Source organism: Podarcis erhardii (assembly GCF_964252035.2).
Source record: "Podarcis erhardii genome assembly, chromosome: 11".
Lineage (NCBI taxonomy): Eukaryota > Metazoa > Chordata > Lepidosauria > Squamata > Lacertidae > Podarcis > Podarcis erhardii.
This window is the reverse complement of record NC_138501.1, coordinates 55,737,849-55,763,115: the sequence shown is the minus strand read 5'-3', so window position 1 is coordinate 55,763,115 and position 25,267 is coordinate 55,737,849. Positions and strand designations below refer to the sequence as shown.

At 47.4% G+C, this 25,267-nt stretch overlaps 1 protein-coding gene across 1 annotated transcript in view; it reads right to left on the bottom strand.

Annotated features, from left to right (window-relative positions):
* LOC309352701 (phospholipid-transporting ATPase ID-like) overlaps positions 1–25,267 on the bottom strand; it is an 83,457-nt gene that overhangs the window by 3,489 nt on the left and 54,701 nt on the right. Inside the window, exons 18-26 of the mRNA XM_081881401.1 lie at positions 24,697–24,861; positions 22,132–22,243; positions 20,919–21,024; positions 10,584–10,728; positions 8,880–9,063; positions 7,306–7,529; positions 5,023–5,106; positions 3,313–3,558; positions 1,168–1,306 (exon numbers count right to left, since the gene is read on the bottom strand). Coding sequence (XP_081737527.1) covers positions 1,168–1,306; positions 3,313–3,558; positions 5,023–5,106; positions 7,306–7,529; positions 8,880–9,063; positions 10,584–10,728; positions 20,919–21,024; positions 22,132–22,243; positions 24,697–24,861 — 1,405 coding nt within the window. The remainder of the gene's footprint in view (positions 1–1,167; positions 1,307–3,312; positions 3,559–5,022; positions 5,107–7,305; positions 7,530–8,879; positions 9,064–10,583; positions 10,729–20,918; positions 21,025–22,131; positions 22,244–24,696; positions 24,862–25,267) is intronic.

The following is a 25,267-nucleotide window of genomic DNA, read 5'->3' as shown; positions in this document are numbered from 1 at the left end:
TTTCAGGACATGGGACTCTACACGGGGCTGCCCTTGAGACTGACCCAGAAACTCCAGCGGGTGCAGAATGCCGCGGCGAGGCTCCTTACGGGGTCCTCGCTGTGGGATCACATTCACCCAGTGCTATGCCAACTGCACTGGCTCCAGGTGGAGGACAGGATCAGGTTTTAACCTTTAAAGCCCTATACGGCCTAGGACCCTCGTACCTACGGGACCGCCTCTCCTGGTATGTCCCACGGAGGACCTTACAGTCTTCAGACAAAAACACCTTGGAGATCCAGGGCCACAGGGAGGTTAGGCTGGCCTCAGCCAGAGCCAGGGCTTTTTCGGCTGTAGCGCCGATCTGGTGGAACGCTCTGTCCCAAGAGACTAGGGCCCTGCGGGACTTGACATCTTTCCGCAAGGCCTGCAAGACAGAGCCGTTCCACCAGGTCTTTGGCCAAGGCACAGTCTGACCCCCTCCTTTGGTAATTCTTCATAGAACTCTAGCCCAATGGTTGCCATCAATTTGATTTGAACTGATTTTAGAATGAATTGATTTTAGAATGCTGTGTTATTTTTATTGTTGTTAGCCGCCCTGAGCCCGGCTTCGGCTGGGGAGGGTGGGATATAAATAAAATTTATTATTATTATTATTATTATTATTATTATTATTATTATTATTATGCAGGGGTCAGGGGGAACGAGGAGCCTCCAGGGTCCTGTTGCTCCGGAGGCCCTTCCTGCCTGTGATTCCTGCATAGCAAGGGGTTGAGCTGGATGACCCCTGGGGGTCCCTTTCGGCTCTACAGTTCCATGATTGTGTGATTCCACACCTGCCTTTCTGCCCCTTCGCCTCTGAAGGACACCGTTGCCCAAGGAGCATCATCATAGCACCACAGAACTGCAGAGTTAGAAATGGGTCCTGAGGGTCATCTAGCCCAACCCCCTGCAATGCAGGTGCCCGCCACCCTCTGCCCCCGATTGCAGCCCTTGGCACCACCTGTTCCCCCAGCTGCCTTTGCTCCGGGCTCCCCAGGGCCCCTTTGCACGCCCAAGGACCGTTCTGTGGAGCTGACGCCAGCATTCAACAGGGGCTGGCTCCCCCCGCCCTTGTCCCTGGAAGAAGGTGGCTCTACGGCCCACGAGCCAGAAAGGGGGCTGCCTGCCGAGCCCCCCGATACCCACCGACGAAGGGGAAGGAGCCGGTGAAGATGAGGTAGGTGCCGTCGCTGTACATGGTGAAGGTGATGGCAAAGTACATGGCCAGGCTGCCCCAGATGAAGAGCTGGTTGACGGCCGTCCAGTAGGCAGTGTCCAGGCCCATCTGCAAGAGGGAGGCCAAGGAGAGCGTGAGAGGAGGAGGACAGCAGGAGAACCCGTGACCAGGCCAGGGGCCCCTCCAGACGCCGGTTCTCTCAGGGGCCAAACAGATGCCCCACAGGGGGGTCTGGCAAGCAAGCCTCTCAAAAGCATGGCTGCCTCCTGGCCAGGAGCCCTCGAAAGCCCTCTTCTCCTCTGTCAATTTGTCCAATCCTCTTTTAAAGCTGTCACAACACCCAGTGGCAGGGAGTTCCAAAGTTTAACTACGTGCTGTGTGAAGAAGTCATTTCTTTTCTCTGGCCTGGATCTTCTTCCCACATTCAGCTTCCCTGGATGCCCAGATAGTTCTAGAGAGAGGGAGGGAGAAAAACTCCGTCCCTTCCCTCAATGCCTGGCATTTTGTAAACCTCTATCGTGCCCCCTCTTCCCTGCCTTTTCTCTAAACTGAAAAGTCCCCAGCGCTGCAGTTTTTCTTCCCTGGGGAGTCACTGTACAGTCAAACCTTGTTGTTGAACGTAATCCATTCCGGGAGCCTGTTTGGCTTCCAAAATGTTCAACAACCAAGGCGCAGCTTCTAATCCCCTCCCCCTCTTTCCTTTTTCCTTTCTCCTTCTGTGATGGAACTCCCATTTGGGGGCTTCCCTGGCTTTTTTCTGGCCCACGTAGTTGGCCTTGGTGAAGATTTGACGTTTTCATCCCCAAAAAGTTTTTGATTTGAGTTTCTACTGAAATGAGGCTGCATTTTAATGTTGTGTTTTAATCCTATTCTTAAGTTGTATTTTAATCAATTGTTTTTATACCTGGTGTTAGCCGCCCTGAGCCCGGTCTTGGCTGAGGAGGGCAGGGTATAAATAAAAATTATTATATTATTATTATGAATTGGCTGCAAGAGCCTCTTGCATTCAAGAGGAAGCTGCGTCAGACTTTTGGCTTCCAAAAAATGTTCAGAAAACGGAGCATTTGCTTGGGTTTTGGGCAATCGGGAGCCAAAACATTCCAAAACAGAGGTGTTCTGTTTGACTGTTTCCCATTGCGCGCGCTCTCTCTCTCTCTCTCTCTCTCTCTCTCTCTTCTCCCCTCTGTTCTCTGCTATGCTGAAGAGGTCTTCATCCCACCCTAAACTCCCCAAGGAACTCCAGCCTCCCAGAAATAGGGACAGGCATTGACCCTTGCTTCTCTCACTCCAGGCAAGGCCATTCCTCCAGGCAAGGCCATTCCTTCTGGCGATTCCCTCCCTGCGAGAAGCCAAGCTACAGGGAACCAGGCAGAGTGCCTTCTCGGTAGTGGCGCCCGCCCTGTGGAACACCCTCCCACCAGATGTCAAAGAGGATAACAACTACCAGACTTTTAGAAGACATCTGAAGGCAGCCCTGTTTAGGGAAGCTTCTAATGTTTAAGAGGTTATTGTATTTTAGTGTTTTGTTGGAAGCCGCCCAGAGTGGCTGGGGAAACCAAGCCAGATGGGCGGGGTATAAATATATTATTATTATTATTATTATTATTATTATTATTATTATTATTATTATTATTATTATCATCAGACCAGAATAAATTCTGGCCCACTTTAACACTCCCTGAAATATCCTCGGAGTCAAGAGTGGATTTCATGCTCTTTATTCAGCTCATAGTGGTGAGGAGGAATGGAAGTTCCCCCAGAATATCTGCTTTATATACGTTATTTACACAATGGGCCCCCTGCGATTGGCTAATTCCAGGATTCACCTGTAGGCCAATCAGGTTGCAGATTCCCTTCTACCTGAAGCTGGATTGGGTGGCTCCTGTGGACCAATCAGACTGCTGCATCCTGGACCCTATTGTTCTAGGACCAATCAGACTGCTGCCTTTTGGATCCTGTTCAACTCAGTACATAACACTCCCCATTCCAATATGTCATTTTGCTGCATCAGCTGAGGACAGGAAGTCCTGCATTCTCCCCACGGGCCTGGCAGAGGCCCCAGGGCCCCACACAAGCCCCCCCCCCCCCCCCCGTGGCAGGCCGCGACTCCTTACCTGGACGGAGACCACAATGAGCAGGCAGGTCTGGGCCATGAGTGCGAAGGACTGGTAGTCGGCGATGGCCTTCCCGTCGCTCCTCAGGGAGTCAAAGAGGGTCCCGTAGGGGACGAAGAAGAGGACCAGGGAGCTGTAGACGCTGTAGAGGACGCACTTGACAAACTCCTTCTTGTTGAAGTAGAGGTTCTGCTGGCCAGGCATGTAGAGCTGCGGGAATTGCAGGCTCCACCGGTCATCCACATCCTGGGGGTGGAAAGTGGAGGGTGTGTGTTTTGAGATGGCAAATAAGGCGGCTGCCCACCCCTCCTCGCCCACCCTGCAGTATCCGCCCTCGACACCCACCACTTCTGCAAAGCCTCTAGCTCAAACTGGCAGAACTCACTCACCCTCAAACCAAAAGTAAGTTGAAGCCATGCAGGGCCGGCCCACCTATGAGGCAACTGCCTCAGGCGGCAGGACCCGCAGGAGAAGCAGATTCAGACGCAGATCTTTATCCCCACCCCCTCCTTGCTCCGGATATAGATCTTCTCTCAGCCCTTCTTCCCTGGCAGGAAGGGGGCACCTTTTTGTGGCTTGCCTCAGGTGGCAAAGTGTCTTGGGCCGGCCTGACAAACCATAATAATATGCAAACCTGCAATGCTTTCAGGGCTATTGTGACACAGAGCCACATCTTTTCCCTTTCCCTCCATCTGCACAAGGCTGTGATGGGTTGTTTTGTATGTGGATTAGAGATGGCCACCTAGATCGCCTCCTGCCCCATAGAAGAGCCCCATTCCAGATGCAACATCAGCATCTCTGACCCACCAGTTATTCCCAACTGACAGGCTGCTCCCCTGCTCTTTCACTTAGGAAGGTTCTTCTAAGTTTCTGGTTTTATATATAAGATTTTATTAAAGCTTCTCATAATACAGTACAATAAAAAACAGACTACAGTGGACCCTCTGGATATGAACTTAATTCGTTCCGGGGTCCGTGCGCACCCCGAAAATTATGTAAATAGAGGTGCGCTTCTGCGCATGCACACGGCGCGATTGAAAGCTTCTGCGCATGCATGCACAGCAAAACCTAGAAGTATACACTTCCGGGTTTGCCGTGGCCGTAACTTGAAGATTCCGTATCCAGAGGGATACGTAAGTAGAGGTACAACTGTAATCCAAATAAAAACAGAAAGAGCAAGAAGAAGAATTCAAGGTGGATCTTAAGCCTTGTATCACACAGAAATGGGAGGACCATCTTGACTCTCGCCTGAGAGCATCTCTTGCTTCCCCCATTGTCCCACCTCAGATGATCTTCCCTTCCCTGCCCCTCACTGAGGGGTCCTTCCCCTGCCATCCTTCACCAAGAAGCCTCAGCAAAAATTGGTTCCACCCGCTGGTCTTAGCCTGGACCTCTAGGCTTCCAACCCTAGATACGCCCCATTTAGAAAATGCTTTCCTCCCCTCCCAGCCCAGCCCTGTGACAGGGAGGAACCCAGCGCACACTCCTGGGCTGAGCATGCTGGTGCTCACCTGCGCATGCCTGTCTACCTGTGCTGTGTGTGTGCCTGTGTGTTGGAGGGGCAGCCAGACCCCAGGGCAGCCCCCAGGCAGAGAGAGGCAAGTCACCCCGATGGCAGGACTGGGGCCAGAAACAGAGCCCTCTGCTCCCAGTTGTGGGGCAAACTCCTGACCGAACGAAGAGGGCAGCAAACAAATCAAGGAGCCGTACCTGGTCAAAGAGGCTCATTCCCAGGACAGGTAAGGAGGTGTACACCATGTTGTAAAGAGTGATGAACCATTCGTCATACACCGTCTGCAGAGACCAAGAGAGGGAGGAAATGAGAAAAGCCCCATGCAGAGCAGCAGCAGAGGAGCAGTCCCAGGGCCCTTGGGCCCAAGGGTGCACCGGGTGGCCTCTGGTGCAAGCGGGTGGGTGTCCCAAGGGAGGGCTAGCAAGAGAGGAGAACAAGGCCCAGGCATCTGCTGGGAAGCCAAGGGTGTAAATCTGTGGTCAAAAGACAGGGGCAGAAATAAGGAGCCCACAGGGCATGGTCTAAGGTGAGTATCTCAGTGGGGAGGTAAAAGGTAAAGGGACCCCTGACCGTTAGGTCCAGTCGTGGCTGACTCTGGGGTTGTGGTGCTCATCTCGCTTTATTGGCCGAGGGAGCTGGCGTACAGCTTCCGGGTCATGTGGCCAGCATGACTAAGCCGCTTCTGGCAAACCAGAGCAGCGCACGGAAATGCCGTTTACCTTCCCGCCGGAGTGGTACCTATTTATCTACTTGCACTTGGACGTGCTTTCGATCTGCTAGGTTGGCAGGAGCAGGGACCAAGTAACAGGAGCTCACCCCGTCATGGGGATTCGAACCGCCGACCTTCTGATCGGCAAGCCCAAGAGGCTCAGTGGTTGACCACAGCGCCACCCGCATCCCTTTCAGTGGGGAGAACCAGGTGGAAATCTCCGCTCAGCAGTGAATTGGGGAGGGGGTGTCTGGAAATGGCCTCCCCTGTCAGCCAGGACAGAGGTGAAAATATTGTTGTGAATTTTTGGGGGTGGGGTGGTGTCGGTGTCAGTGTGCGCCATGCACCAAATCAGTGACAAATCAGCCTTAGTCCTGGAGTTGCGTCTTGAGGTGCCGCGTGCAACCACAGAAACTGGTTTGGGACTGCTTTGGCAAGCTTGCTCTCGGACTCACTACCCCCACAGATAGAGGAGCCCCAAAACAGGGAGGTCCTCAGGACACCATGCGCGTGGAGCCCCTCAATTCACAACAATATTAAGGATCACAGAACTGTAGAGCTGGAAGGGATCCCAAAGGCCGTCTGGCCTGGCCCCGTGCCGTGAAGGGATCACAGCTGAAGCAAGGTGCTGCAAGTTGGCAGGAGACCTTTGGAAAGGGAAGGAGCCCTCTCGTGTCACTGATCCCCAGGACTGCAGGAGCCCCCCTCCTGCTGCCCATGAACAAAGCTCTGCGCCAAGTCCCTGGGGTGTTCTGGAGCCCTTGGCGCCTGCAAAGAATGGTTGTGAGCACCCTGCATTGCGGGGGGTTGGAACAGATGACCCTTGATGTCCCTTCCAGCTCCACAGTGCTATGACAACATTTTGGAGGTCCCAGGTCGCAAGGTGGTTAGATTCGTGTCAACTAGGGCCAGGGCCTTTTCAGTACTGGCCCCGACTTGGTGGAACGCTCTGGCCTTTGGCCTGGACTCAGTCTGACCCTTATGTATCCCTCCCTTAAGGTCTTGATCTATCGGCTACTTTTAAAATGAGGCTGCATTTTAAATTGCATTTTAACCTGTATTTTAAATTTGTTTTTGTTTTTCCCCTCCCACCTATTATGTTTTTACTGTGATTTTATTGGTGTTAGCCGCCCTGAGCCCGGCTCTGGCCGGGGAGGGTGGGGCATAAATATCATTAATTGTTGTTGTTGTTGTTGTTGTTGTTGTTGTCCAAGACTGGAAGCTTCCTCCGCCCTTCCTGAACTGTCCCCTCCTGCAAAAGACCCCTCCCTGGCAACAAGTGAAATGTGAAAATCTCGGAGAAGATGGAGAGAACAAAAGGCAAAAGGCAGAGGAAAGACTAGCTGGCCAGAGTGTGACCATGCAAGGAGGGCAGCAGTCAGAAAGAGGGGCAGGGAAGGTGGGGCCCAGCACCCCCAGAGCCCAACGAGGCATTGCCCAGCTCCAGAAGATCCCAAGGGTTGCTCTGTGCAGGCTCAGAGTCTGGATTTGGGGCTGCATGGATCCAGCAAAGCCTGGCAGTCCAGCACAAACTGCTTGGAGGTGTTTTGTTTTTTTAATGGCAATCAAGCAATATGTAATTTTTTTGATTTTTTTTTAAAAAGACATAAATGAACTGAGTAGCTCCGCTCTCAGGAGAGGTACCGGGATTCTCAGTTCTTGCTTGCTCCTGTCAGAGGAAACGTTGGCAATTCCCGGCAATTTTAAGGGGCGGTCAGCAGAGAGCAGCAGAGGCCTGCCAGAACGGCCGCCGCCTGCCGATGGGGCTCACCTGTGCGGAGAATCCGGAGAAGAAGCCGTACCAGAAGTGGACCAGCGTGAAGGCGAAGTTCTTGTAGAAGAAGTAGGCCAGGAACTTGCACATGCGGATGTAGGACCAGCGTCCGTGGACCAGGAGCAGCCGCTGCAAGTAGCGGAACTGCGCAAAGGAGAAGTCGCTGGAGAGCACAGCCTGCATGCCCTCCTGGCCGCTGATGCCAACGCCAATGTGGGCGGCTGGAAGAGAGGGAGAGGGAGCCCGGGAGCAGCCGCGTCAGGCCAAGGGGGTCCAGCGCCCTGCTGGAAAGGGGGCCACAAACAGCAGCAGCAGCAGCAGCAGCCTCTGCCCTTGTGCTTCCAGCAACTGGCACTCAGGGGCATCCAATGGGGCAATAATTGGCATGAGTCTGTGCCCCCTGCCAGCCCCCTGCCTGTGCCCACCTCTCTTACGCAGGTTACCCCCACCATCTGCTTTCTTACAAATAAAGTGGGGGAGGGGAGGGTCGACTCTTGACTCATTTCATTACTATACCTCTTTAAATTTTTAAGAAAAAAACCTCAAGGCACTTTACGACCTACATTCAAACATCAAACAGCACATTTCAAAACAAAACATTACAGAAGAAAATCAGCTGCACCATATACATTCAAAGCGACGTCGTCAACAGAGAACTGAAATTGTGTCGTAAAGATTTCAAAACAAAGCCTTACAAAGGAAGGTCGAGAACACACATTTGAAAGAGCATAATTAGCAAGAGAATAAGACGTTATCGTATTAAACACGGCTTGAGAGAGTAAGTAGAGATTCTCTTCCCGTCGAAGGAGGGCTCTCTGCCTCATTCTCCACCTCTGCAGAACCGGAGAAGAGCCTCCTGGATCAGGCCCGTGGTCCAGCCTCCTGCTCTCAAGAGTGGCCAAGCAGATTCCTCAAATGGGAAACCCGCAAGCAGGATCTGACCCCAAGAGCCCCCTCCCCGCCTGGGGTTTCCAGGATCATTGCTGCCTCCAACCAGGAAGGCAGACCATGGCTAGGAGCTAGGAGCTGGCTAGGAGCCACCGATAGTCCTCTCCTCCATGGATAGCTCTAACCCTCTTTCAAATCTCCAGGATCAGGGCCAGAGAGAGAGCACAGCCCCAACCCTGGTGGTCTCCCCCTTCCTCATCAAATAGAGCCCCCACCCCATAGCAGATTCCTCTTCTAGCCACAGTCCCAGGTGGGGCTCATCGTCCCTGGGAAGTTGCTATGGGGCACCCCTCTCTTGGGGCTGGGGGGCTGGGTGTCCTTGCCACCCCACCCTTGCTTTGCATGTGAGGTCCTTTTAATCCATCCCATTATTTCCCCCACTGCTCAGAAACCGCAGCATCTCGCTTGACAGCCAATTACGCACATTTAACTAATGAGAGCACTGGATGCTCCCGAAGGCTGACGGGCTGCTGTGGAGATTTCTGCAGCGCAATGAGCCGATGAAGTCCTGAAGCTGCTTCTCCCTGGGACTCTGAGGCTGGATCCTGCCTTCAGTGGCCCAGGTGCCCCCCCTCACAAAGGCCCCCCCCCTTAGCCTTCCGATGGGCTTGCAGGGCCCTCACCCTTGATCATGCTGACGTCGTTGGCCCCGTCCCCGATGGCCAGCGTGATGGCGTTCTTGTACTTCTTCACCAGCTCCACCACCTGCGCCTTCTGCAGAGGCGTCACCCGGCAGCAGATCACCACCTTGCAGAGGCAGGCCGTGCGCACCAGCTCCAGCTCCAGCTCCCCTTCCTGGGCATAGGCCTGCGGGGGGAGACACACACAGGGAGGGTGGGGGGACAGGAACAGGAGAAGGCAATACATAAGTAGCAGTCAAGTACAACATTCCTCGTTTGCCTAGAGTGGACATGCAGGGGAATGTTTGGTCCAGCCAGTCAAAAACTTCCTGTTTCCTCCTGGCTGGGACATCCTTCCTTTGCATGTGACTAGAGGTGGGCGTGACCTAACCTGTCCAGGTAACAAAAGGACAAGGCACACAGCACACCTCCCTCTTTGACTTCCTTCATCATTGGAGCAGCTTTTTAGCTAGAAATGCCCTTTTGTCTTTCAGCCGACAGAAGACACTGGGATTATCCCCATATGGGATAGACCCACATGTATACACAGTGGTACCTTGGGTTACAAACGCTTCAGGTTACAGACTCCACTAACCCAGAAATAGTACCGTGGGTTAAGAACTTTGCTTCAGGATGAGAACAGAAATTGTGCGGCAACAGCAGGAGGCCCCATTAGCTAAGGTGGTGCTTCAGGTTAAGAACAGTTTCAGGTTAAGAACGGACCTCCAGAATGAATTAAGTTCTTAACCCAAAGTACCACTGTATCTGCAACTAAGTCTGCCTTCAGGGATCCCACTGTGAACTGATGTGAGTAAACCTCAGTACATCACACACTGCGAGGGTATGGATGCAGTAACCTGAGCATCAGGGCTTGACCCCACCATACACACATCAAGTGATACAAAAGAGATATTTACATTTCCCTGTTTCCCAGCCAAGTTAATCACACCCTTTTGTCGTCACCTCGGTTTGTAATTGTTTCTGGAATGGCTACCTGTCTGGCACCCAGGTCAGGGGCGGAGGAAGGGGAGTGCGGGGGGTGCGGTCCACCCCGGGTGTCACACTGAGGGGGGTGATAAAATGCCAGGCGGCACTCACCGCAGGGCCTGCAGCGTGCCCGAGCCACGCATCTCTCCTGGGAGAGACGCAGTGGCTTGGGCACCCGCAGGCTCTGGGCTGCCCCAAACGGTCCGCCCGCTGCCTCCCCCCCCCCCCCGCTAGCTGTAGGGCGACTGAGTAGGAGGAGGCAGGCAGGTTCTGGAGGCCCCACAGTACGCCCTGCCCCTGGGCACGCCACCCCAGGCGCCCGAGCAGCTTCCTCCGCCGCTGACCCAGGTGTCAGGATGCCAGAGATTATCACTCAAGCAGAGGGGCGGCTGCCCTCCCTCATGTCCCAAGCTCCCCGCTTGGTAGCCATTTCCTTCCTGAACAGAACGTTGGAATGGCGTGAATCCGATACTGGAGTGATTTTATCCGAATTTCTGAAGTTTCCCCAGTGAGCCAGTACATAGATACATTTATCAGTGAATTGTTGCATATGGTAATGTGCAGCGGAGGACAGGAAAAACTGTGATTTGTGGGGACATTTTCAGAAGTGATTGTGTTGATTTTGGTAGTGGTGGTGTGTGTACGATGTCCGCTGGAGGGGCAAACCCTCCTTTCAACCCTTACATAGATTCCTGCAACAGCTCCTTGCCCCCTCCTTACCAGGCTGTGCCCATTAATGACCAGGCCGTATTCCCCGTTGGGCTGTTCCTCCGGCAAGACCTTGCAGTTGCCAGACTTCTTGACTTGGAGGTCCATCTCATCGTCATCCATGGCAGCCTCCTGCGTCATCGTCTTCCTCGCTTTCCTAAGAGAAGACCCACAATAACAAGCACTGCAGAAGTCAGCAGGGAGTTTCCCCAAAACAGTAATAAATGAAATAAGTGAATAATAACAAAAACGTTAGCAATATGCACACAGGAAGCAAAGCAAGACTCCCACCCCCTAACTAGTAGATAAGCAGGTTTGGCTGGCATGCATATTTATGGTATGACAAGGTTAAAGTTCACAAGGGTTTTAAAAACCATATTGTCAGGAAAGCACTATATAATGTCTGGATTCGATACAAGGATTTGTTGGAAAATAAAACTCCTAGGTGGTTATCACCTATGGAGGCTAAGGAGGTGAAGAAACTTAACATAGAATCCAAATGGCCAAAATACTCTGAAATTTTAGAACAAGAAAGTGGTGAATTTAAACTACAGAGTTTTGAGAAAATAAAGTCCAAGGTACGAGATTGGCTCCATTACTATCAAATAATGGAAACCTTTAAACAAGACAGGAAAATTGGCTTCCAGGTGGAGAAATCGAAATTGGAAACAGAATTGTTAGAACCCAATACTAAGAATGTATCAAGAATGTATAATTTGTTGCTGAAGTGGAATACAATAGACGAGACAGTTAAATCAGCCATGATTAAATGGGCACAGGACATTGGTCATGACATTATGTTTGCTGACTGGGAACAGTTATGGACCACCGGTATTAAATTTACGGCATGTAGACTTCCGGTCGGCGCCAGCGTTTGATGGCGGTCCTAGCCTCGAGCTCCGAGGCAGGACTGCTCCGTAAGTTCGGGTCTTACCCGCTACGGCAAGCGGGGGACCCCTAAAATCACAGGCGCTGAAGCCTGTGAGCAAGGAGATTCGGTGGGCACCTTTGCGCCCCCCCGGCATCGTGAAAGAGCCTTTTTAAAGGCTCCGGAGCGGCATCGGGGTGAGCGCGGTGCTGAGGATCGCTACCCAGCTTACGGAGTGAAGCCGCGTCGCCATTAACGGAGAGCGCCGATTCCTTTCTGAAATCAACGATTGGCAACAACAATACCCGTGAGTAAGATCGCAAAAGTAAAACGGGACTTAAAAATTTAGAAGATTTGGCTGAAAACGGGAAGGCAAAATTAAGGAAGTCAGCCTCCCGGAACTGCATGACTAACGGAGCAATGAAAAGACTAAGCTGTGTTTAAATGGACTTTCCTTTTAACTCTTATTAAACCAGACATCGAAAGGATCTCCCCCCTGTTGTGCAGGAGAAGGGGGGGAGGAAACAGAATTAATTTTAACCTGCAAAAGAAAGGGATAAGGAATAAAAAACCTCTGCTGCCGATACTTCTGGCCAGGCTGCCGGAGCAGCGATCGCCTGAAAAAAGGAACTGTCAAGTGAGCTGTCAAAGGACAGCGGCTACAAAGTAAGACTTATTTTGAAACATACTCGGGACTTTGGTGGATTACAATTTTAACAGTAAAGTGCTACAAACTAAAGACTTTTAATGGGACTTTTGCCTTTGGACTTTCTGTTTCTTTGTTCTGGGTGCCTTTGGATGGTTACAATTTCCCCCTCTAGAGGGCTTTAGTTACATTACAGTGTATCCAGTGGGATTTTCCACTTGCAACTTTCCTGTGTGAATGACCTTGAGTTATGAGCAACCCGTCAGAAGAGATTTCAACAAGAAGTAAAACAAAGCAGGCTCAAAAACAAGCTCAAAAAAGAGGCTCCTTATCAGGAGCAGCAGCTGCACAAGAAAAAATAACAGCAGCATCAATGGAGTCAATGACACAGGCCCTGCTTAAAATAAATCAGTCACTAGAAGTGCTCACTAAGCAATCTGCAGAACTTACCAAACAGTCTACAGAGAACTCTAAGAAACTGACGGAATTGACAACAAGACTAGACCTGAATACAACAACAATTTCATCTAATACAGATTCTATAAACCGTTTGGTTCAAGAATCTACGGAAACAAGGAGAATAGCTGAGAGTGCCAGGTCCACTGCTGAAGAAACCAAAGGAAAGTTTGCGCCTATTGTAAAAAAAGTACATGAACATGATTCAGCATTAGCCCTACTAGAACTGGAAAGGAAAAGTAAGAATCTGAAATTAAGACTGGTTCCAGAAGAGGAAGAGGACAAGCTTGGGGAATTTCTCACAGATAAATTTCAAGACTTCTGGAATGATGAGCTAGATGGAGAGGAAGAGGAATTTATGATAACCTCAGCCTTTCGGATTGGCAGGAAGCAAGGGAAGAAGCCAAGAGACTGTTTAATTACCTTAGGATCAAAGGAACAAAGAGACAAAATATTGAACCTACACTTCCAGAAGGCCTTGGTCATTAAAAATTCTCAGATTCAAATCTTCAAGGATATTCCTAAATATTTTTTGGAGGTTAGATCTCAATTTAAAGAACTAGTTGATCTACTTAAGAAGAACAATATCCCATTCAGGTGGGAATTTCCACAAGGGCTGTCCTTTAGCTACAAAGGGAAGAAAATTAAAATAAAAACAAACCAGGATAAAGAGATCTTTTTGGAAAGAAATCAAGAGGATCTTCAGAAAGGAACTGTCAGTGAGGAGGAAGTACCGGACATCTCAAATCTATCTTTTGGACTGAACCGAGCACCGACCGAGGAGGAACAACAACTGGGTGCAGTCGGTGGAAGATCTACCCAGTAACCAAAATGTCTCTGCAACTCTTCAGTTGGAACTGCAATGGTTTGAACCACCCTCGAAAAAGGGGCCAAGTATTTCATTTATTAAAGAAGGAACATCTAGATGTAATCTGTTTACAAGAAACCCACATTGCCAGGATACATAGAAAACTTTTAACAAATAAGAGATTAGGACAAGAATTTATATCATCAGATAGAGTCAAGAAAAGAGGAGTTGTGATTTATGTCAAGGAAAAATTTGAACCAAAATTGATCTTTAAGGATGATCAAGGAAGATACCTGGCAGTGGAAATCCAAATTCATGGAGAAAAAATATTGATTGTTGGAGTTTATGCACCAAATGAGGGGAAGGCTGAATTCTTTAAGAAGTTGCATGAGACTTTAATGGACTTTTTGGACTTTAAAATTATAATGATGGGTGACATGAATGGAGTCGTCTCTACAAATATGGATAAGGCCCAAAGACAAACAATATCTAATGATGGAAGACTACCAAAGACTTTTTTTGACCTGACTGACACTATGGATCTGATTGATATTTGGAGAACTAGGAACCCTCTGGAAAGGGAGGGGACCTTCTTCTCTGAAGCAAAAATGACATGGACTAGAATTGATCAAATATGGATTTCTAGTAATCTGGCATCAAAGGTTAAAAAAACAGAAATCTGCCCAAAGACCTGCTCTGACCACAATGCTGTCAAGATGGAAATGAAACTGACAACAGCTGGAACCTTTAGATGGAGAATGAATGACACCCTCTTTGGAGATGAGGAAATTTGCAAAAAGGCCCAAAAAACACTTAAAGACTACTTCGAGATCAATTTGAGACCAGACACAGAAAAAAGAATCATTTGGGACGCAAGTAAAGCCGTGATGCGTGGCTTCCTAATACAACAGAATTCAATAAAGAGGAAAAAACAGAATGAGAAGAAAGAGAAAATTTGGAATCTAATAAAAGAAGGGGAGAAGAAACTGAGATCTAAGCCTAAATCCCAGGAGATATTAAGAGAAATAAAATTTTATCAAACACAATATATGGAATTGATGAACCAGGAAATAGAATGGAAAATTAAACAAATGAGACAAAAGACTTTTGAGTCTGCAGATAAATGTGGGAAGCTACTGTCTTGGCAACTGAAAAAGAGACAAAAACTGAATACAGTGACATCACTCGAAGTAGATGGGAAGTCTATTAATAAACCAAATGAGATAAGTAATTGTTTTCAAAGTTTCTTTAAGAAATTATACAAACAAGGGCCAAAAAATGAACAGGAGATAGAAGAATTTATTGGAAAATACGGACTATCAAAAATCTCTGAAAACAACAGAAGGAGTTTAAATGAGAAAATTACAGATCAAGAAATAGAGAGTGCCATCCAGGATATGAAGCTGGGAAAATCACCAGGACCAGATGGACTAACCGCGAGATATTATAAAGTATTGAAGGATTGGTTAATACAACCACTGAAAGAAGTCTGCAATCAAATTTTGGAGGGGAAAAAGGCTCCCGAATCGTGGAAGGAAGCATTCATCTCACTTATACCAAAGACAGAAACTGAGAAACATCAAGTTAAGAATTACCGCCCTATATCACTTTTGAATGTGGATTATAAAATTTTTGCAGACATCCTAGCAAAAAGATTCAAAAAAGTTTTGTTAGAGGAGATTCACAGGGACCAAACAGGCTTTCTACCAGGCAGGCAATTGTCAGACAATGTGAGGAATATTATAGATATTCTAGAACTTTTGGAAACTGATATAAATAGAAAGGCTGTTTTGATTTTTGTGGATGCAGAGAAAGCCTTTGACAATATTTGTTGGAGCTTTATGAAGAGGAATCTCCAAGGAATGGGGGTAGGCAAGAACTTTGAAAATGGTATAAGTGCAATTTATTCTGAGCAAAAGGCTAAACTTATTGTAAATGGTATGGTTATGGATGAAATTCCAATAGAGAAAGGGACACGACAGGGATGCCCAATTTCCCCTCTATTGTTTATATCGGTACTGGAGGTTTTCCTTAATATGATTAGAAGAGACCAGCTGGTTAAAGGTATACAGGTCGGAACTAAACATTATAAGCTAAGAGCATTTGCAGATGACTTAGTTTTGACATTACAACAGCCAGAAACTAGCACAAAAAGAGTTCTGGAACTTATTGAAATATTTGGTCAGGTAGCAGGTTTTAAATTGAATAAACACAAGACAAAGGTGTTGGAAAAAAATCTTACGGTGGAGGAAAAAGATAGTTTTCAAAGAGAAACTGGTTTGGAAATTACTAAAAAGGTAAAATATCTGGGGGTGAATTTAACATCTAAGAATGTGAACCTATTTAAAGATAACTATGAGAAATGCTGGGCTGAAGTGAAGAAAGATTTTGATATATGGTCAAGATTGAAACTTTCCTTGTTAGGCCGAATTGCTGTAATTAAGATGAATGTATTGCCGAGACTGTTGTTTTTGTTCCAGACATTGCAAATTTTAGATAAGATGGACTGTTTCAAGAAGTGGCAGAAAGATATATCTAAATTTGTCTGGCAGGGCAAAAAACCCAGAATTAAATTTAAGATTTTGACTGACGCAAAGGATAGAGGGGGCTTTGCCCTGCCGGACTTAAAACTTTATTATGAAGCAGCAGCTTTTTGCTGGCTGAAACCATGGCTACTTCTTGAGAATACAGACATTCTGGACTTGGAAGGTTATGATAATAGTTTTGGTTGGCATGCATATTTATGGTATGACAAGGTAAAGGTACATAGAAATTTCAAAAATCATATTATTAGGAAAGCATTGTATAATGTATGGAATCGATATAAAGATTTGTTTGAAAGTAAAACCCCCGACTTCCGGGTTGATGCGATCGGTGTAATGGCGGATTCCCTCCGAGCTCCGGAGGGAATCGGCTCCTCTGAGGACGGGTCTTGCCGCGCCGGCGACGCGGGGACCCTTAGAAACCACAGGTGCGGATACCTGTGGACCTGGTGACTCGGTGGGCACCTTAAGCGCCCCCCCTGACAGTCGAAGAGCCTTTTTAAAGGCTGCGGAGAAGGTACGGGGGGTGGCGTGGTGCTGAGAGTAAACCGCTACCTCAGTGGAGTGAAGCCGCAAGCCATTCACCGGAGAGCGTCAACTTTCTACCTGAAAACTCGATTGGATACAAACACCCCGTGAGTAGAAGAAAATTTGGACTTTTAAAAAAACCGTTATCCTTAAATTGGGCAAACGGGGGGATGTGCTAAAGGGAAGTCCGCACCCCCCCTTCATACAGGCAATTGGAAGCAAGGAGCGAAAATCTAAGATCGGGAAAAAGATTTTACGTTTACGGAAACTGGTAAGAGATTTTAATAACTTTTAAGAACAAGTTTTATCTTGTCAAGTTGTGCTGGAGGGAAGAAACGAACTTTGGAAACTTTTGTGACCCCCCCCCTTGGACCTGGGAGCGTCCTGCACCAATCTAGCCTTAAGGAATCGGAGTTTGACAGCTGTCAACTGAGCTGTCAAACAGCTGAACAAAGGACAAAACTGTATTACTATATATCTCTTTGGTTTAAAGGTGTTACATATAAACAGACGTGTTTTGAAACAAAGTAAATAAACAATAGGGTAAAGGATTGCTGGCGTAGAACTGTGAACAATGGAAATCCCCCTAGGGGAAACCAGTGACACTACAATGGCTGCAGAAGGAAAATTACTAGCACAAATTGAGAGAGCTTCTTTTCTCGTGGGAATCTTACAAGAACAATACACGACCTTGATTTTCAAAACAAACAATCTTGCTGACGGAACTAGAGACTTGTTCTTGAGAGACTCTGTAGCTCAACCAAATATGACATCTTTGGAGGGGGTGAAGGAGGAAGTCGGAGAAGAGAAAGTGTGGAAACCTATGGTGCCAGAGAACAAAGAAATCGTTTGGATTACAAAGTATGAAGACATGAGACTGAGGAGAAAAGTGAAGGAGGAAGCCCTTGGAAACTGTGGAATTATGAAAATTAAAGGAGTAAAGAAATATAACTGGGACTTCCTCCTCTTTTCTGGCCTTTATTATCTGCAACCTGGAGGACTTTTGGAAGAACCCTGGCAACAAGTTTTCTCAATTAGGTTTGAACTGGGAGAAGAGGAAGTAACTGTAACAGACACCCTTCGAGACCTGGAAACCAGCAAAAAGGAATATCAACAGAAAAACCGGAGAGAGACTGAAATAGACTTGAGGGCTGGAGATGTGAGGAATCCTGGCTAGGAATTTTATGGAAGGATAACTACTTGGGAAGGGACAGATACCCGGGCAGGGAGGGAGGGGGGAAAACAGATTTTTGAAAAACTTTATGATTTTTGGCTATTGTAAATTCGATTTATACTTTAATATAAAAAAAGGGGAGATTGGTATATAAATTTTGATTGATCTTAGAAACAAGGATTTATTGCATATAAGAAGATAGGGTAATATTATGGGGTTTAATAAGATGAACTAAGTTGGAGAATAAAGAGATTAAGTTTAGAGAGAGGAATAAGAACTTGCTGAATTAAATGGGGGAAGTGGGATGTATGTGGGGGGGTGGGGGGAAGTCATATATGTTGTGTGTTGTTAAAAAATTTGAAAACCCAATAAAAATTTAATAAAAAAAAAAAAATGAAAGTAAAACCCCCAGGTGGCTGTCACCAATGGAAGCTAAGGCGGTAAAAAGATTGAACATGGATACAGACTGGCCAAAATATTGTGAAATTATAGAATATGATGGTGAAAAGTTGAAACTACAGAGTTTTGAGAAATTGAAACCTAAAGTCCGAGATTGGTTACATTATTACCAGATTAATGAAACTTTTAAGCAGGACAGAAAACTAGGATTTCAGAAGGAGAGGTCAAAGTTAGAAACAGAATTGCTAGAACCCAATACTAAGAATTTGTCTAGAATGTATAATCTGCTGCTAAAATGGAACACACAAGATGAAACGGTTAAATCAGCCATGATTAAGTGGGCACAAGATATCGGCCATGATATTATGTTTGCTGACTGGGAGCAGTTATGGACCACAGGTATTAAATTTACGGCATGTAGTGCCCTGAAAGAGAACTTAATGAAAATGATCTATAGGTGGTACATGACCCCAGTCAAGCTAGCAAAGATATATCATTTGCCCAATAACAATTGCTGGAAGTGTAATGAATGTGAAGGAACCTTTTATCACCTTTGGTGGACCTGCCCAAAGATTAAGGCCTACTGGGAAATGATCTATAATGAAATTAAGAAAATCCTTAAGTGGACATTTGTAAAGAAACCGGAGGCTTTTCTCCTGGGCATGGTCGGCCAATTGGTACCAAAGAAAGATAAGACCTTTTTTATGTACGCAACAACAGCAGCAAGAATCCTTTTGGCGAAGTATTGGAAGACTAAAGAATTACCTACTCTGGAAGAATGGCAGACCAAGGTGACTGAATTTATGGGACTGGCAGAGATGACCGGCAGAATCCGTGACCAGAGGAAAGAGACAGTGGAGGAGGACTGGAAAAAATTTAAAATCTATCTTAAAAATTGTTGTAAAATTTCGGAATGTTAAGATGTCAGGGGATTGGACACAAAGAATTACAGCTATAAATCGAAATTTATAAAGCAGAAACTCTTTTTAAAGAGAACTAAATATAAAAATGGGATGAAGAATTGCTAAAAATTTTGAAATTTGGATGCAGTGAAGGGGAGGTTTGGGGAAGTCGCATTATGTTTGTTCGTTTTTTGTTTATGTTGTAAAATCAATAAAAATTATTATAAAAAAAAATAAATTTACGGCATGTAATGCCTTAAGAGAAAATATTATGAAAATGATCTATAGGTGGTACATGACCCCAGTCAAGCTTGCGAAGATTTACCATCTGCCCAATAATAAATGCTGGAAATGTAATGAGACTGAAGGTACCTTCTTTCACCTTTGGTGGACCTGCCCAAAGATTAAAGCCTTTTGGGAAATGATCTATAATGAAATTAAGAAGGTACTTAAATGTACCTTCCACAAGAAACCAGAGGCATTTCTCTTGGGCATGGTCGGTCAATTGGTGTCAAGGAAGGATAGGACTTTTTTTATGTACGCCACTACAGCAGCAAGGATCCTTCTAGCAAAGTATTGGAAGACACAAGAACTTCCCACACTGGAAGAATGGCAGACGAAAGTGATTGACTTTATGGGATTGGCAGAAATGACTGGCAGAATCCGTGACCAAGAGAAAGAGACGGTGGAGGATGATTGGAAGAAGTTCAAAGCTTATCTTAAGAACTGTTACAATATTGATGAGTGCTAAAATGTCAAGGGAAAGGAAGATACAGAATTGCAGCTGAAATTGTTTGTGGAATTAAGATGAAATTGAGAAAGATAATAAGTTTTAATTAATTGGAGTAAAGGGTTGCTGAAAAATTGTAAAATAAGGATGCAAAAAGGGTGAGGTATGGGGAAGTCCGAGAAAGAAGGCTTATGAAAATGAGGTTATGAAACTATATGTGTGTGTTTGTTTTTGTTTGATGATGTGTGTATGTTGTATCGTTTTAAAATTGGAAAATTAATAAAAATTATTAAAAAAAAAAAAAAAGATAAGCAGAGCATCTCAGCCCCTCCCTGGGATAAGCCCCCCAGCAGGACCTGAGTTTAGCAGCGCTCTGCCCACCTGCGGCTGCCAGCAACTGGCAGTCAGGGGCATGCTAGGGGGAGAGAGGGGCCCTCTTGCCTAGTAGCCACGGCAGCCTTGCCACAGCCTTGGATCTGGAGGGCATGTGGGATGTGATACATAAGTAGCAACATTCCTTGTTTTCCTAGAGTGGACATGCAGGGGGATGTTTGGTCCAGTCAGCAGAAAACTTCCTGTTTCCTTCTTAATGGGACATACTTCCTTTGCATGTGACTAGAGGTGGGCGTGACCTTATCTGTCCAGGTAACAAACGGACAAGGCACGCAGCACCCTCTCTCTCTTTGACTTCCTCTGTTGGAGCAGCTCTTTAACTAGCTATCCCCATATGGGATAGATCCACATGTATATACTTTGTAACTAAGTCTGCCTTCAGGGATCCAACTGGGAACTGAATGTGAGTAAACTTCTTATATATATTTTACACAAGATTGTGGCGTGCTTATTCTTTTAAGAGGGATATAAGGGGACTTACCAGGAACATACAATTCAATACAGTGGTACCTCGGGTTACATACGCTTCAAGTTACATACGCTTCAGGTTACAGACTCCGTTAACCCAGAAATATTACCTCGGGTTAAGAACTTTGCTTCAGGATGAGAACAGAAATTGTGGTCCGGCGGCGCGGCAGCAGCAGGAGTCCCCATTAGCTAAAGTGGTGCTTCAGGTTAAGAACAGTTTCAGGTTAAGAAAGGACCTCTGGAAGGAATTAAGTACTTAACCCGAGGTACTGCTGTACTGAATTGTATGATAGTGAGAAGCTTACACGAGCCTGCAACCAGCTACCCGCTGTGCATTTAAAAGGGGAATGTGAAACTCTGCTAAGTAAAGGAACTTGCTAGCCCAAGTTAGGAAGGATATTAATAAAGAATATAGGCGGAGAAGGCCTTTACCTGAGTTCATGACGCACTTCCTCAAAGGTGTCCCCCTGGATGAAGAAGATGTCCTTCATGTCGTCGTAGAGCATGTTGCAGGAGTAGCCGATGTTCACGGCCGTCTCTGGAGAAGGATCACAGAATGGCAGAGTGGGAGGGGGTCCCCTAGTCCAGGCCCCTGCAAGGCAGGAATCTCTGGCAGAGGCCCAGCCAACTTCTGCTTCAGCAGCTCCATGGAAGGAGGAGGTGCACCCGTTAGGATCCACCCCTGGCCCCTTGGGGGACGGACTCTCCCTCGCTCATTCTCCCCTTTCGTGGCAACGCCTCTGCCTGAGATGGACCCTTCAGGCTGGGTCAGCTGACCTGAGGGCCCCCTCCATCCCAGACAGCCAGGCAGAGGGCAAGAGTCCCTCCTGTGCCCTCACATTGGCACAGGGATTCCTGAAGGTTCTTGCTCACTCTCCTTCTCACCTCAGCTTGGAGACGGCCTTGCTGGACTTCTTTTGGAAAACCCACCAAAACGCCAGAGATGCTTCAAACACGCATTTAAAGTTCACCACTTCCCCCAAAGAATCCTGGGAACTGTAGTTTGCATGGGTGCTGTGAACTGTGGCTCTGCGAGGGGAGAACTACATTTCCCAGGATTCTCTGGGGGAGCTGATGGGCATTAAATGTATGCTGGCAATGCTTCAAATGGATTTTTTACTCTGCGGTTCATCTCGGTTTTCTTGCCTGCACTTAAAACCACATCTAGCCCCCCTGTACTCGCTTTAAAGGGCTTTAACTTTTCAGTGCTCTTTGTCTCTCTCTCTCTTGCTCCTGTTGTCTTTACTCTCCTCTCTTGCTACTCTGCTTCTCTCAGATCTCTTATGATCCTGATTTTCTCAGCGCATTTTCCTTGGCGCTCGCTGTGATCCAAGCCCACCTCTCTTTCCCAGCTCCCCCCATTTGCTGAGACAACTCCAGGACGACTTAGGGCTGGTGGGAGCAAGGAGGCCAGCCTCACCCACTTTGAGATTCACCCACCAGGCATTTCTCACCCAGGGGCAGATCAAGGGAGTTTTGCCTCTCTGCGCAGGGAGCAGAGGAGGCCCACAGTCACCCCCACGAACTGAGAAGGCGCTGCGGTGTTCTTCCCGCCCTGTGATGCACCCCAGAAGGGGGCAGAATCAACCGCCAGCTGTTTTGGGGGGGGCTGAAAGCAGTGTGTTGTCTCCCCCTCTGGCAGTACCTTGCTTGTCTCCAGTGAGCACCCAGATTTTAATCTGCGCTTTCCCCAAGGTCTCAATTGTCTGTGGGACACCGTCTTGCAGCTTGTCCTCGATGGCCGTGGCACCAAGTAACTGCAGAAAGAGGGGGGGTCACAAAGGGGTGCTCTGAAAGGGGTGACCAACGGACACCCAATGAAGTTGGGGGCCCACCCAGACTTTCACTTATCCTGCTGTTTTCCTCCAGGAAAACCCGCCCTATAGTGGGTTGAATTGGAGCAAATGACTGCTGTGTTTTGTGTGGATTGATGTTTGTTCCGATTCAACTCTAGAGAGCGGGTTTTCTGGGGAAAGTGGGGAGGCAAACAAAAAACCACTCAGACTCCTGCTTTCTAAGCGTGGGACATGGAAGGACAGGTGAGCCCTTAGGTTGAAAGATTCAGGATGGATGGAAGAAAAATCCTTCGTCACGCAGCGCAGTTAAACTGTGGCTCAGATCCAGTTTGTAGTGTTATAGGAATTCTAAGGTCCTATATATATATATATAAAATAAATGTTCATAAATGTACAAGGCAAACACATACATAAGTATATAAACCACGTGTCTGAAACAGTAAAGAAGAACAATCCTGAAGCATTTTCACTCTCCCAGCGACCTCAACTATTTCTCTGCAGTAAGGGAGGCAAATGGGGAAAGCCTTCCCATTGTGTTTTCGCTTACAGATCCTGTCTTAAGGGCATATTTGTGTATGGATAGTATTTACCACCTCCAAGGAATGGCCAGGCTACCAGAAAAGGCAACTGATAAGGCCTTATCAGGTATCCTGGCAGACAGGAGAGAAGCAACACTCTCAAATTTCTGCTGGGGACAGCCTCCTTCTGTGATGTATGGATGATGTTTTGGGGGGTGGTCTTGAGCTACAGGGTGGGCAATCTCAAAAGTCTATATAAAGGCTTGCACACCAATGTTCTGGGTTCCTCCTCCTTTCCTGCATGTGAGGGGAGTACCCTGTTGCAACAGTTTAATAAACATCAGGCTTACTAGCTGCTTTGCTTCTCAATATTCTCTGGCTGGCAGCTGTTACTTTTCTCCTACCAATATTTTGGGACTCTATACAGGCTCTTGGGTACCCCATGATGGGAAAAGGAGCAGTTTTTTCTTTTTTCTTTCTTTTTTTTTAATTTTTTATTAAGGATTTTCTTGTTTTACAGAAGTGTAGTGCCTCGTATTTTTTTTCCCCCCTTCTTCTTCCATGTAACATTTTTACAAATCCGTTTCATTTGTTGAGGCATTAGGGGGAGAAGAAAACAGAAAGAAAAAAGAAAGGGTGGGGGGTGGGGAGAGGGAGGATGGATGGGGGTGGGGTCGGGTGGTGGTGTTTCTATTATGTTTAATGTATGTAGTTTGGTGTCAGCGTGCTTGTGTTGTTCACTTGTGTTCCTTTGGTGGTGAGAGAGGTTGGGGTTGGCTTAGGGTGTGATTGTTTGCTTGTGATTGGCTGTGGTGATCTTTGTTATCGTGTGTGAGTGAGGTGGGTGGGTGTTTTGGATCAGGTTAGCCATATTGATTTGTATGCTGTTGGTGGATTATTGTCATTGTCCTGTTGGGCTGTGTATGTGATAAAGGGGAGCCATACCGGGGTGAAGGCGTCTTCTTCTGTTTGTCCCCGTGTCAGTTTCAGTTTATTAGTTAATTTTTCTAGTAGGGCTGTTTCCCATACTATTTGGTACCATTGGTCCATGCTTACTCCTGACAGGTCTCTCCAGTGTCTGGTTTTTCTTATAACAGTAGGTTTCCACAGGCAACTGCTCAGCCATAATGAGAGGATGATGCCGAACTGGACGAGCCATTGGCCTGATCCAGGGGGCGCTGCTTATGTTCTTTTGACCTCCCAGAAGACAATCTGGCCCAGCGGAGCCCTGGCTGGCTCCATTCCGCCGGCCTGTGGGACTCCAGGGAAGCGGCCCAGATGAAGGCGGCTCAGGAAGAGGCTTGCGAAATGCGCTCTCACGTAGACTCTTAAAAGGCAGCAGCAGGAAGGAGCCACGCATCATTGCGAGTCCAGCCCCAGGGCTCAACAAAGAGCTTTTTAATGAGTGGAAAATCAGAAAAGGAAAAGAGATGCACACACTGAAAGGGGGAAGAAGGACATCTCTCCACTGGGGCAGCGAGAATCAGGCAGCGTCAGAAACGCAAAGCCAGGAAGGCACCAAAGGCAGGGGGCTCTACTTTCCTGTAACGCGAACCCACTGGTTTGGGTCCTTCCCTCTGGAGCAAGAGAAAGCAAGCCTGCTTGTTATGTTATGCTTCGTTGCCATGATTCTTTTTTTGAATGGGTTGACTGTTTAGAAATACTCAGACAAATTAAAATAAACAAGTAACAACGGCATTCCAAGCCGCTTAAGCTGCAAGGCTGATAGAATCACAGAATTGTAGCGCTGGAAGGGACCTCAGGGGTCAACTAGTCCAACCCCCTCCAAGGCAGCAATCTCAGCTAACCCTCACCCTGGCTGACCAATCCCTATTTGCTCCTGTTCGGTGTCTGAGCCTTGAGCGCCTGGCTTCCCTCCTGGGCACCCCCACCTACTATCAGGTCTTTCTCAATTTCTTCGTACAGCTCAGACAGCTTCTCCTCTCGGTCCTGCAGGGCTGTGCTGGCTTCGTGGTGACGCTTCTGCCAGTTGGCAAAGGACTTCCTCTCCAGGTCCTTGTAGGCCACAACCAGCGTCCGGAGACCTTCCCCTGCAAACTCCTATAATAATAATAATAATAATAGTTTATTATTTATAGCCGCCCATCTGGCTGGGTTTCCCCAGCCACTCTGGGCGGCTTCCAACAGAACACTAAAATACAACAACCTATCAAACATTAAAAGTTTCCCTAAACAGGGCTGCCTTCAGATGTCTTCTAAAAGTTTGGTAGTTATTTTTCTCTTTGACATCTGGTGGGAGGGCGTTCCATAGGGCAGGCACCACCACCGAGAAGGCCCTCTGCCTGGTTCCCTGTAGTTTTGCTTCTCACAATGAGGGAACCACCAGAAGGCCCTCAGAGCTGGACCTCAGTGTCTGGGTGAATGATGGGGGTGGAGACGCTCCTTCAGGTATACTGGACAGAGGCCGTTTCAAGGTCAGCACCAACACTTTGAATTGTGCTCGGAA